This window comes from Pelophylax lessonae, assembly GCF_965119305.1.
Source record: "Pelophylax lessonae genome assembly, chromosome: 5".
NCBI classification, from domain to species: domain Eukaryota; kingdom Metazoa; phylum Chordata; class Amphibia; order Anura; family Ranidae; genus Pelophylax; species Pelophylax lessonae.
This window is the reverse complement of record NC_138772.1, coordinates 400065100-400079827: the sequence shown is the minus strand read 5'-3', so window position 1 is coordinate 400079827 and position 14728 is coordinate 400065100. Positions and strand designations below refer to the sequence as shown.

Here is a 14728-nt window from a genome sequence, read left to right as displayed (position 1 = left end):
GTTATCCCTGAGGGGACCAAGTTTATGCAGCACTTGCCCCCATTGTGATTCATGGCTGTATTATGGTGTTAATCTGCATCTTTTTTTGTTTGTTTGTGCTGTAGCTCCACCACAGGCTAAAGCCCAATTTATGAGCAGTCCAGAGGGTGATGAAAAGAGCAGTGACACTGAACTGCAGAGCATTGCGTCTCACTGCCCTGCATTATATCAGTCACAAAAAAATTAGGAGTTGCAAAGGTCCGTTCATCTCCCCATCCTTCCCTGACTTGAGTGATGTATTACTCTTGGTGCTGGAACAGAAGAAAATATTCCTCAGACCCATCAGAAGAAGTGGCTAGGAGACTTGATGGCTGAAGGGCTGTTTAGGTTTCATTTTGTAGTCACATTATTAGTAATTCAGCGATTTTCAAAATAAACATTACATACACTTTGTTGATGCATCCAGTGCTCAGTTTTAAAATAAAATTATTCACAAGATTTCCAGCATAAGTATTCCCAAAATGAATAAAGAAAAGCAGGTTCCATCTAAAATATATCCAATATGCCTGTACTGGAGACAGCCATAAGCAAAGCCAGCAGATTGCATTGTTGCTGTAGAAATAAGTAAATTATTCACTTACAGATTCCTCAAGACCAATCGTTTCGGCAACAACAGCTGCCAAGTTGAAGAGTGGTTTCTCTGTAAAATCACCAACTTGATGTTTGGCTGTTTAAGGAAAACAAAACCGTACTGAAAATTAGCAAGAATGTTTGCTCTGTTAGATCAATATGGTAAACAAAGTTAAGAAACAAAGTTAAGAAAGGTTATCAGATATGTGTGTGGATATTTCAATTATTTTCGATAAGATACAGAACATAGTGAGTGAAAGTGAATAAAGTGAATACATCATCCAAAAGACAGTGTACTACAAATAATTTAATTGTGTCTAAACCAATCTTTAAACAATTTTTGTGATTCAAATTGAAGCGATTTTCCATTTATTTAACAGCGTCCAACTATTTTGTGCAAAAACAAAGTCCATATATCTTCAAAAAAATTCCAAATCTGGACAATTTTCAAATTATAGTGCCCCCCTTCTTGTATTCCTTCTCGAAAAATTATTTTGAGTACACTATTTTTGGATAATATATTTTGAGTGCAGGACTTTTTTCCATTTTTTGCTATTTAAACAAAAAAAAAAAAAGGCTGAACATTTTGATTAAAAAACACCGGCATTTTCTACTTTTGGTTATAAAATCATTGTAACCAATGAGCATCCACACTCTATATATAGGACAAGCGTAATGACTGACATTATCTTTTGAAAAAGGCACCTATGCCGAAACTTGTAAAGAGGACTAAGTCAGCCCAGCTGTTTTTTGTATTATACATGCTATTCCTTCACGGATGTTTGTAAGTTTATCAGCTATTTTAAAATAAACCTGTTTTTAGCAATATTACGCTATGTCCCCCCCTGTTTTTTTCTGATTTACCATCTAACAAGTGGAAGTGGAGCCTCTGACTGAGTACATCCATCGGAGATCTATATGCTTTCTACTGTGGCCGGTGAATCCTATCAGGATATTTCATCCACTCTCAAGCCTGTTTGACCCATTTTACTATATGGTAACTGGGTCCCATCCATTTGGTGAGCGCAATCTAATTTACCTTCACTGGTGTTGGGATTTGCTGCACAACAAGTTTTCACCCACTTTTATCTTATTGGAGTTTATTCACATTACTTTGATTGATTGGACTTTATATGTTGTCGGACATTATATTTATTTATGTTTTAGCGCTGCACATATTTTGTTTTTTAGTATTACTGTTCATCACTTTTTGGTCTAGTGATTTGGTGTCAGCAGCTTTTTTCACTTTTTAGTTAGCGCAGTAATTTATTTTTCTTTTTTGTGTTATCCTTAAGAAATGGCTTTCTTATTGCCACTCTTCCATAAAGGCCAGAATTGTGCAGTATACGACTGATTGTTGTCCTATGGACAGAGTCTCCCACCTCAGCTATAGATCTCTGCAGTTCATCCAGAGTTATCACGGGCCTCTTGGCTGCATCTCTGATCAGTCTTCTCCTTGTATGAGCTGAAAGTTTAGAGGGACGGCCAGGTCTTCGTAGATTTGCAGTGGTCTGATACTCCTTCCATTTCAATAATATCGCTTGCACAGTGCTCCTTGGGATGTTTAAAGTGGTAGTATCCCGCTTTTTGACACTTTTACCTACAGGTAAGCCTATAATAAGGCTTACCTGTAGGTACAAATAATATCTCCTAAACCGGCATGGTTTAGGAGATATTTACAGTGCATGCAGCCGCTCTCGCATGCGCTCTGAAGGTCCGGGGGGACCTTCAATTGATTTGCCGGGAGCTTGCCGGAAAATCACTCACGCGCGCATGCACGGGAGTGACGTCATCGTGGCTCCGGGCAATCATCGCGCCGGAGCCGTCTCTTCCGGCCAATCACCGCGCCGGAGCCGCCGAACCCGGAATAGACGGCGAGGGATCATGGCAGCGCCCGCAGCGATGTCCGGGGGTCCGTGTCGGGGCTTCGTTCTAAGGTAAGTTACACATAATGGGCTAGTATGCGATGCATACTAGCCCATTATGCCTGTCTTGCAGGTTTTTTTTTTTCTAGGGTTCACAACCGCTTTAAAGCTTGGGAAATCTTTTTGTATCCAAATCCGGCTTTAAACTTCTCCACAACAGTATCTCGGACCTGCCTGGTGTGTTCCTTGTTCTTCATGCTCTCTGCGCTTTAAACAGACCTCTAAGACTTTCACAGTGCAGGTGCATTTATACGGAGACTTGATTACACACAGTTGGATTCTATTTATCATCATTAGTCATTTAGGTCAACATTGGATCATTCAGAGATCCTCACTGAACTTCTGGAGAGAGTTTGCTACACTGAAAGTAAAGGGGCTGAATAATTTTGCACGCCCAATTTTTCAGTTTTTTATTTGTTAACAAAGTTAGAAATATCCAATTAATTTATTTCCACTTCATGATTGTTTCCCACTTGTTGATTCTTCACAAAAAATTACAGTTTTATATCTTTATGTTTAAAGCCTGAAATGTGGCAAAAGGTCGCAAAGTTCAAGGGGGCCGAATACTTTCGCAAGGCACTGTGTATATATATTTTTTATTATTTTTTTTAAAATGTATCAATTCTGCAATACTGACTGCTCATCTCATTTCCCGAGGGCCTTAACCCCTTTCACCGCCGCATCCTAGCCATTTTTTTCCCAGCATTCGGGTATGTCTGACAGAAGACTCGCCTGCTTCGTTTACATAAGCAGGCGGGTCTTCTGTCAGTTTCTCTGACGATTGCGAGAGGCCGGCGGCAATCGCCGGCGCTCCTCCCGCGGCCCGCCTTCCACTGTGTCTAAACACAGCAGGAGCGTGACTCGCACGCGCGCCGCCAAGACCTTGTGCACGAAATCACATAGTACTACGTGGTTTTACGCAGCCGAGCCGCCCTGCCGCAGTAATACTACGATGGGCGATCGGCAAGAGATTAGTAAGAGGCAGGACGAGTAGAAGTCATAATTTATCGTCACAATTTTTGCAGCATGCCAATCTTTTACTAGAGAGGCATGGCTGTCTGGTGAGTCTAAGCCTATGGTGGAAAAGTGTGAGCAGGATCTGCTCTTAATTTCACTTTACTGGAAATTTAGAGGACGGTTTGCATTGAAATTTGACTTTTAGCACATACAAGTGTTAAATATTAAAAAGAAAAAACAAAAACAAACAATGTATTAGGCTCCATTCACACCTGGGCGTTTTTGAGCGTTTTTCAGCTCCAAAAACGCTAAAAAAAAAAAAAAAAACGTTCCAAAACGCCCAACAAGTAAAACCCCATTCATTTAAATGGCCCCTGTTCACATCTGAGCGTTTTAACGCCTGAAGCAAAACGCCTGTAGCTGAAAAAAGTACATGAGCTTCTTTTTGGGCTGATTACCAGCGTTTTTGATAGATGTCAATGCCTGCCTCCAAAAACGCCTGAAAAAAAAAACGCCTGAAAATCGCGGTAAAAAACGAACGAAAACGCTACGTTCAATTGTGAATGCAGCTTAGACTTTAGTTAGCAAATTTTCCATTTTGATGTTTACAGTGCTACTTTTTTGGGGGGGGGGGGGGATATTGAAAGGTACATTCTAATGAAAAGTATACTCTGAAGCGACTAAATGATAGAATAAACTTGTTTATATGATCATTTCCATGTTTGTAGTGATTGTTCGATAACCATAAAAACATATATAAATTATATAAGACATTGTATATAACATACACGTATACACTTTAGTTGAAACGGTAAAAGTTTTTGCTTCAGATTCATTGACATTAGCCGAGCATGAATGTCAAATGATCTTTCTGAAAACGACCATAAAATGTTTTAAAGGCCTTCTATCTGTACATGACACAGTGAGATTTGATATGCTGTTGCATACTTACCAGGAACTGGAGACACCTTTAATGTACAGGTATCAGCAACCAAGACAGGCTCTTCTTGCCTGATATTTACTTGTGTGGAGGTAAATATCCTTGCTGCAGAACCTACATGAAAAGAACATGGCACGGAAAGATGTTATCTTTATGCAGTGTTTCATTTACTTATAACAACAATTGAGGCTGTAAAATAAACTGGCATACAGCATTATAAGGCACCTATGTTCTGTGTACAGCTATGGTAGCTTTATCACTTTTTCAAATACCTTTTCAGCTATAAAGGGGGCATTGTTGGCAAGGAGCTGTTTCTTAGGACACTAGGGGTATCAAAGCACACCAGGAGTATTCAGAACAAAAGAAAATTGAAGACACTAAAACACAACTCTAGTCAAAAGCAAAACATATAGCTGAAATACAAACACAAGAATTATTACATACTTGACTGAGGCTCGGTTCACACTTATGCAATGCGGGAAGTCTGCGAATTCGCAGCCTGTTCCCGCATCGCAAACGCACCCTTGGCAGTTCACACTTCCATATGCGATGCGCTGGGGGGTGTCAATGTAATGTTAACGACACCCCCAGTTTGATCACATATCGCAGTGCGATCTTACAGTTCGCACAGGATCGGATCGCACAAGTGTGAACCACTGTGCGATCCGATCCTGATACGGCTCAAAAAAAGGGTCCTGTGCGTCTTTACTGCGGGTGCAGTGCGAATTTCAGCCATACAAAGTGTATGGCTGAATTCGCACCGCACAGCCGATCGCATGTAATGAAGGAGCAGTGCGCTCCGATATTACATGCGATCGCCGCAGCCGCACATATGTGAACCGGCACTAAAGGCTGCTTTTTAGGCCCCTTTTACACTTGTGCGACTTGAAAGTCCAGTGACTTTGACTGGACTTCAAGCAATGCCTGTGTAATCTTTAGGTCTATGGACCTCAAGCTCCATCAAAGTCGGACCAAAGTAGTGCAAGGACTACTTTGAAGTCGCACAGATATGAACGGTACTCATTGGAAATCATGGAGTCTGACTTGTCCTGCGATTTGGGACTGCAATGTCACATGACAAGTTGCACAAGTGCGAAAGGGGTCTTAATATTCATCTAGAGCTCTGCTTATATTTGGTTTTAAACCAAATTATTTTTATACAGAGTATTGCTGAGATAGACCTCTGTCAGACTTTTGTTGCAAGCTGTGTCGTTGTATTGTTGCATAACTCAGGAAAGGGAAAATCTCCCAACAGGACAAAAGTAACCTGGCAGAGCTCTAACCTCTGACCATTTTTAAGCGGAGCTCCAGCCCCCCTACCAAAAAATTAAAAGTCAGCAGATACAAATACTGTAGCAGCATGACTTTTACTATTAGGACACTTACCTGTCCAGGGCCTTGCGTCTTCACAGCCAGTTTCCTAGTGCGCATGCGCAAATTACACTGCATTTTCTCAATGGGCCGCCTCCAGCGAGGGCCGAACTTCCAGCTGAGTTCACCATGGCAAACTCAGCAGGAAGTGGAAGCAGGTACCTGTCAAAACCAGGTACCCACTCCCCCCCACAAGGTGCCTAACGTGGCATTGGAGGGGGTGGGGTCAGACAAGAGGAGCTTCCCCTTTTTGGGTGGAGCTCCACTTTAGCAAAAGTCACGTTTTGGCTTTGTCAATATTAACAAGCTAGGTAAAAGTGCTCTGACAAACAGACTAGTTATCAGTACAGATGAATAATTGAAGAAGATTGGGAGCAATCAAATTACTGGTGTCCGTATTTTACACAATGTATGTAGTCACATGCAGCCCAAAAACACTTAGGAAAATAATTTCAGTGGGTAGACAAGAGTGTCCACCCCCTACAGCAGTGGCTACCTCTAGGGACTAGAACGGAATAAACCAGGTTTAGTTAAATAGTAAACTTTACTGATAGCTTTACTGATAGCCATGTTTAAAAGCAGATTTAATATTATTACGCAATTAAAGAACTACATCCATCACCAAGTCAAGAGACAATGTTGTCTCCCCACAAATACCCCCCCCCCCCCCCCAAAGACATCAATTGGGAACCACATCATGCAGGAGTATGAGTCAGGAGCAAACCATAACCAGTGACTCATCAACACATCACCTCCTGGGAATAGCTAGTAAGGCAGTAATGGCTAGCTTACATCGGAGTACAAGTTCAATAAATGTTTTTAAGACTGGATTGAGTCACTCAAGTAATGTTCACACAGCAGTAACAGTTTAAAAGTACACAATATCTTTGATATGGATGGCAGAATGTATAGCTGTGGCAAGCAAGAAGCATGGAGCATGCAAACTCAGTTGTTTGTGGAGAGACAACATTGTCTTTTTACTTGATAATGGATGTGGTTCTTTCATTTAGTAATAACACTAAATCAACTTTTAATTTGATTATCAATAAAATTTACTATTTTTGACTAAACCTGGTTTATTCTGTTATAGTCCCTAATGAGTGGACACTCTTGTCAACCCATTTTTCTTTAGTTATCAGTGCAAATCATGATTTTTGTTGCTGATGGTTCTGGAGCCCAAAAAGTTAAGCAAGGTATTTAAGAGATTATTTAGGGCTAGGCAACTTTTGAGCTGTTAAACTGTTTAATCACTGGAGCTCCAAACAGCTGTTCTCTGTTCATGAGCTCCTGATACAGTACAGGTGGCTGAAATCCAAATCCTCACCAGGCAGCCTGCAGGACTGATCCCCAAAAAGCATGGTGCCCAAGGTGGGTGCTTTTGATGCAAACACAAAAGTGAAGCAGCATTTTATGAACAAACATTTAACATTTATCTAAAATATGCCTGCAGGCTCTGTATTATTTCGACATGGGTTATATAAAATCAGCAAATGTAAACAGCTTAGGTTTGCATTGCAAATTTAAGTTGTGTCTAAACCTCACAAAATGCAAAATCTCAGGTGCCTCACTACAAATTCTTGCCATAATGTAAAATCATACCGAGATGCTATGAACAGAAGATAAAATACAGGTTCATGTCGGCTATATTCCATTTACAATAATAATGAACAGTTCAGAAAAAAATACAATATGAAACAAGCATACCCAGCAAATATTGTTTTGCTTGCCATCATCATGCGTCTTGTTTTTTTACTTGAACTATGGAGTTTCACATTACCATCACTGATGAGTCAACAAAATCCCCTTTTTAAATTCACACTAGTTTATGTTTTTACCTTAAGAATGATTCAGCTGGAGACTCAGATTTTGGCACATACAGGCAGATGGAAAAGTGGGAAAAGCTTTAGTTCTCAGATTAGGAAGGCCATATGGCAAGTGGGTCTCTTTTGTGTTAATTTTTAATTCACTGTGTTATGAAAGAAAATATTTGTCCCTTGTAAATGTAAAAATAATGTCAGTTGCCTTTTCAGCATGTATTACCCTGTGTTAAAATATACAGTGGTGATCGAAAGTTTGGGCACCCCAGGTAAAAATTTGTATTAATGTGCATAAAGAAGCCAAGGAAAGATGGAAAAATCTCCAAAAGGCATCAAATTACAGATTAGACATTCTTATAATATGTCAACAAAAGTTAGATTTTATTTCCATCGTTTACACTTTCAAAATAACAGAAAATAAAAAAAAATGGCGTCTGCAAAAGTTTGGCCACCCTGCAGAGTTAATATCTTGTACTGCCCCCTTTGGCGAGCATCACAGCTTGTAAATGCTTTTTGTAGCCAGCCAAGAGTCTTTCAATTCTTGTTTGAGGTATCTTTGCCCATTCTTCCTTAGAAAAGTCTTCCAGTTCTTTGAGATTTCTGGGCTGTCTGTCACGCACTGCTCTTTTAAGGTCTATCCATAGATTTTCAATTATGTTGAGGTCAGGAGATTGTGCCTTTTGGAGATTTTTCCATCTTTCCTTGGCTTCTTTATGCACATTAATACAAATTTTTACCTGGGGTGCCCAAACTTTCGATCACCACTGTAATTAAAGGCAAAACATTTTATTTAACTTTGGATAGAGTGTAGAGGGATTAGAACACCTGTGAGGTTTTTATTGCAGTCTGTTCCCTTTAGGGAGATTTTCCCTATTTGCCAGGTTTACCATTATCATCAAATGTGAATGGAAAAGAACAGTAACAAAAGGTGAAATCTTCCAATGGGCACGCTAGTTCTGGTGACAACCAGGGAAATTCCACTGACTCCATGTTCTGGCCATGGGACAAGAAGTGAATGGAAATGTCCCCATTTTGACACGACACAAAAAAAAAAAAAAAAAAAAAACAACTTGCAGGGACTTAAGACAGCAAATGAGATGCTGCCCAAAAAAAGAAAAAAAAAAGGTTTTTACTTTACAATAGAGGTGACCAGGGCCCCTTCTCAGCTTAGAATCCCAGCTAATCATCGGTTAGAACTGTGCTTCAAAGAAGTATTAACCATCACTTGGCTTTCTTCACTGTAGACATCTACTGCTTTTAAATGTAGTGACCAGGAGAAGCCCAAACATTTATTGAAATGCAATGAGCTTCTGAGCCCAAGCTGCCCAGCAGTTCCCAATCGTTGGTGGCCTTGCAGTGCTGGTACAACGTAACATCAGAAATTTCCCACCAATTACTTTTTTGCAGCTGAAAGATTTACAGTACATAATACTAACTCGTGGCTATGTCTGAGAACCACACCTATAAAAGATGTAAAATCATTCAGTTGTCATTTTTCTTTTAAGTTCACCCGATAAGCTCCTCTGGAAAAGGCAGACGAAGAGGTTTATTTATAGATTATATTTGTATCTGTGCACAGTCCCTATGTTTGCCTTAATTTGAATGTTTCCAAGTAACCTTTTGCATGCTATGCAAAAACTACTCCTATAGTGTGACAAAGTTTAGCGAACGGTTACATAAGCAGAAAAACATCTTGTTAAATCACTTCTTTCTGTCTTGATTTATCACTCCCAAAATGAGCACCATTCACAGATTAATGTGATAAGCATTTTAAGATGCCAATACGCTTTATACAAGAGAATAATGAAGGCTTAAATAGAGCACAATATCATTACTTGGGGAGGCCTGTTTCTGGGAAACGCAGCCTGTACTTCTGCTTACCTCACCTAAGCAAGAAGGGCAAAGGATGAATAAACAGCCACCCACTTGCAAAAGCAGGGCTGTATCTTCATGCAGAAAGCTAAGCACAAGGGATAGAAGACCTCTGACTTATAATATCTGTGGCTTGAAGACTAAGCAGAGACTCCCTGGTCTACAGAGAAGCCAGTAAGCCACGGGAAGGGGTTTACCAGTTGACCTCATTAGCACACCTTCACCCATCAACTAAAGCAGGCCATACATGGTTTGAATTCCAAAGAATTTTCTTACGAAAATCATAACTAAGAATTTTCTTTCGATTTTCGCACCATTAGTGGGCTACAGTAACGGATGATTTTTGTGCAGCCATCGAATTTGAGTGATTGGGTATGTTAGAAATTTTTGGAAAAAGAACAGATTTCCAATCAATGATGGGAGAATTGTGCAATAAATACAGTATAATCGAAAAAGAAATATGCATGAGCTGTGACCTGGAAAGAAGATTCCCGACAATGAAAATTCTTTTCTCTAGCAACATAAGGTGAAACTGAAAGCTTGCTTGGATGAATTTCAAAAGCAAATCGGATCACAAATTTCTGATTTTCAAAGAAAATTTGTTCAGATTTTGACCCATGTGCATTTGCTTGGCTTCCCCAGGGTCCCTTCAGACGGGCTCAGGTTGCGTGCACCCCTGATGTAGTGCAAGGGCCTGCCTGATTGGACATAGAGTGATTGGATAAATAGTGTCATCATATTATATAGTTTTAGTAAATCTAATAGGAGATTATACAATCTGATTGTGCAATTTCTGTACAGTGTATGGCCAGTAGAATTACCTAGTTGTGTTTGTAGTGTTATTAACCACTCTACTACCGCTCACGGTAATAGTACTGCGGCAGAGTGGCTCGTTCCCGTCCAGTCACGTAGTATTAACGTGACTGGACTCCTCCCCTTCTGGGCGGCGCTTGCGCGCCGCCGGAGGCTCGCTCCCGCTGTTTTCATTCACAGCGGGAGTCGGGCCAGGGGAGGAGCAGCGGCGATCGCCGCTGCTCTTACCCGATCGTCGGGGATCGAGTCTGGAGATCCGCCCGCTGTGTGTAAACACAGCGGGCGGATCTCCATAGTGACAGGGAGTGACAGATCGGACTGTTCAGCATAGCTGGACATCCGATCTGTCCATGAATCACATAGTCACCTCCCCCCCTACACGTCAGTAAGCACCAGGCATACATTAACCCCTCCCTCTCCAATAAAATTAACCCCTTCCCTGCCAGTGTCATTTTTACAGTAACAGTGCATATATATAGCACTGATTACTGCAGTAATGTCACTGGTACCCCCAAAAGTGTCAAAAATGTCAGTCAGGGGTCCGGTCTGTCCGCCGCAATGTCGCAGTCCCGCAAAAAAAAATCGCAGATCGCCGCCATTACGCGTTAAAAAAAAAAACACCAAAAATGACAGAAATCTTTCCCTTTGTTAGTAAACGCAATAACTTTTGCGCAAACCAATCAAAATACGCTTATTGCGATTTTTTTTACCAAACATATGTAGCATAAAACAAATTGGCCAAAAACTTTTAGAAAAATTGGTTTTTACATCTTTTTTGGGGGGAATTTCATATAAAAAAATGTGAAAAATATTGTTATTTTTTCAAAATAAACGCTCTTTTTTTGTTTATAGCGCAAAAAGTAAAAATCGCACAGGTGATCAAATACCACCAAAAGAAAGCTCTGTTTGTGGGAGAAAAAGGACGTAAATTTCGTTTGGGTACGGCGTCGCACGACCGCGCAATTGTCAGTTGAAGTCGCACAGCGCCGAATCGCAAAAAGTGGCCTGGACGGAAGACAGCAAAATCCTCCGGTTGTAAAGTGGTTAATAGTTAACGGCACACCAAACACAGACGCAAACACACATTTTGGCACATGAAAAAAAGCAGATGACAAACGCAGTAAAAAACGTGCAAAAATGTCCCATGAGCTACTTTACCACGTGTAGCGCAGCCCATTGAAGTCAACAGGCTGCACTATGTGTGTCACTGGAAAAACTAGCCAAAAGAAAATGTGCACCCACTACTCTAAGAGTGAGTGGGGCCTGAAAGAGAAATCAGTGTGTTTACACAACGAGGCTCCATTTACATCGGTGTGTTTCCAAGCGCATGTCAAACCACACAGAAATGTATGCTTTGCCATGTGTTTCAGAAACAACTCAAATGTGCATCGTGCTTGCGTTTTCACCACAAATTGCACTAACACACAACGCTCCACTCCAAAAAATATGTTCTGGAGCTTTTCTGGGGCAATTGTAGCATGTAGGGCAGCCCATTCAAGTGAATGGGCTGCCCTATGCGTGACGAGTGAAAACGCTCCAAAACACCCAAACAAACGCACGTGGGAATGTGAGTTTCGCTACATGGAGATGTGAATGAGGCCTGACAACTAAGTGTCTCCTTCCACTCCCTCCTATGCACTTGTAAAGATGGCCATACACTTTTCTATCAGATTCTACTGTGTACAATTTCCTTCAGATTTACCAGAACTATGGAATAGGGGGACACACTTGACCAATCCATTCAATTTGTTTTAAATCAGGCAGGCCCTTGTACTACTTAGCTGGAAGATGACCTAACAGGAAGTAAAAGCTCAGAAATGATGAAAATTATTTTAAAAATACAAATAAACTGACAAGATTTTAAACCTTCTGTGGATAAGGTGAGAGAAAAGCACATTGGGATAGCTGGGCCAGAAATGGCATTGGAAAAGGCTTCTATTTATTAGAAAAAGTGAAATTCTAGCCGAAAAAGTGAACTTATCCTTTAAGTAAGAGGGAGAATCTGGTCCCCTACAAGGTACCACTACAGTAATAGAAAAAAGTTTGGGGATCCTCCACCCTAATCACAGATCTCCTGGAGTTGAGACAGGCATTCACTCACCACTAGTGGCATTGGGACTGAAAGCTATGTTGCGCCACGTAGCACAAAACTAGGCCCAAAGTAAAGCAAGGTCACAAGTACTTGCTGTCATTAATAAGGTTTGCAGGAGGAGACCTAGTCACTGTAGGCGGGCAGTGAAATGAAACTGGAGACCAGATGCTCCACAAAGTGCTTCAGAAGCAGGAGCAACAGTGGGATAGTTATTCCTCTAGGCTGAATGACAACAGAAAAAGAATGAAGCATGTGCAACACACAACCTGGTTGATGAAATTAATGCTTAGTTCTCTTAGCCTTAATGAGTTGTAAAGTCAGAAGGTTTATTAGCTTAAAGCATTAGGATAAGAAGCTTCTGGTTGAAGCAGTCTCCCTAGCACCCCTAATACTTACAGTATCTCACAAAAGTGAGTACACTCCTCACATTTTTGTAAATATTTTATTATATCTTTTCATGGGACAACACCAAAGAAATTACACTTTGCTGCAACGTAATGAAATGTGTACAGCTTGTATAACAGTGTTAATTTGCTGTTCCCTCAAAATAACTCAAACACACAGTCATTAATGTCTAAACCGCTGGCAACAAAAGTGAGTACACCCCTAAGCGAAAAATTAGGCCCAAAGCGTGAATATTTTGTGTGGCCATCAATATTATCCGGCACTGCCTTAACCCTCTTGGGCATGAAGTTCACCAGAGCTTCACATGTTGCCATTGGAGTCCTCTTCCACTCCTCCATGATGACATCACGGAGCTGGTGGATGTTAGAGACCTTGCGCTCCTCCATCTTCCGTTTGAGGATGCCCCACAGATGCTCAATAGGGTTTAGGTCTGGAGACATGCTTGGCTACTCCATCATCTTTACCCTCAGCTTCTTTAGCAAGGCAGTGGTCCTGTTGGAAGTGTGTTTGGGGTCATCATGTTGGAATACTGCCCTGCGGGACAGTCTCCGAAGGGAGAGGATTATGCTCTGCTTCAGTATGTCACAGTACATGTTGGCATTCATGGATCCCTCAATGAACTGTAGCTCCCCAGTGGCAGCACTGATGCAGCCCCAGACCATGACACTCCCACCACCATGCTTGACTGTAGGCAAGACACACTTGTCTTTGTACTCCTCACCTGGTTGCCATCACACACGCTTAACACCATCTGAACCAAATAAGTTTATCTTGGTCTCATCAGACCACAGGACATGGTTCCAGTAATTCATGTCCTTAGTCTGCTTGTCTTCAGCAAACTGTTTGCGGGCTTTCTTGTGCATCATCTTTAGAGGAGGCTTCTGGGACGACAGCCATGCAGACCAATTTGATGCAGCATGCGACGTATGATCTGAGCACTGACAAGCTTACCCCCCGCCCCTTCAACCTCTGCAGCAATACTGGCAGTACTCATACGTCTATTTTCCAAAGACAACCTCTGTATATGACGCTGAGCACGTGCACTCAACTTCTTTGGTCGACCATGGTTGAAACCTGTCCTGTTAAACCGCTGTATGGTTTTGGCCACTGTGCTGTAGCTCAGTTTCAGGGTCTTGGCAATCTTTTTATAGCTTAGGCCATCTTTATGTAGAGCAACAATTCTTTTTTTTCAGATCCTCAGAGAGTTCTTTGCCATGAGGTGCCATGTTGAACTTCCAGTGACCAGTATGTGGTGAGAGTGATAACACCAAATTTAACACACTTGCTCCCCAGTCACATCTGAGACCTTGTAACACTAGTGAGTCACATGACACTGTTTGTTATTTAGACATTAATGGCTGTGTGTTGAGTTATTTTGAGGGGACAGCAAATGTACACTGTTATACAAGCGGTACACTCACTACTTTACATTGTAGTGTAATTTCTTCAGTGTTGTCCCATGAAAAGATATAATAAAATATTTACAAAAATGTGAGGGGTGTACTCACTTTTGTGAGATACTGTACCTGAGCCCCATCTCTGTCCAGCGATGTCCAGGCTGTACGGCACTCTCCCACAGCCATGGTGCTTTTGGCTGTCGTGGCTGTCAAAGTCAGTTAGCCAATCAGGAGAGAGGGAGCAGGGCCGAACAGGAGCTGTGTCTGAATGGACACAAGGAGCTACAGCTCGGCTCAGGTGCCCCCAAAGCAAGCTGCTTGCTGAGGGGGCACTCAACAGGAAGGAAGGGCTAGGAGCAGTGACGAGGGACCTGAGAAGTGGAGGATCGAGGGTGCCCTGTGCAAAGCCAACTGCACAGAGTGGGTAAGTATAAAATGTTTGTTATTTAAAAAAAAAAAAACAATATAATCATTTTAACTGCTACTGCAGTAACAAGGCGGTGATGGGAATTTTAAAATGACGATCAATG

General features: G+C 41.4%; 1 protein-coding gene across 1 annotated transcript in view; it reads right to left on the bottom strand.

Annotated features, from left to right (window-relative positions):
• RBBP8 (RB binding protein 8, endonuclease) overlaps positions 1-14728 on the bottom strand; it is a 145071-nt gene that overhangs the window by 67787 nt on the left and 62556 nt on the right. Inside the window, exons 8-9 of the mRNA XM_082258678.1 lie at positions 4444-4545; positions 621-706 (exon numbers count right to left, since the gene is read on the bottom strand). Coding sequence (XP_082114804.1) covers positions 621-706; positions 4444-4545 — 188 coding nt within the window. The remainder of the gene's footprint in view (positions 1-620; positions 707-4443; positions 4546-14728) is intronic.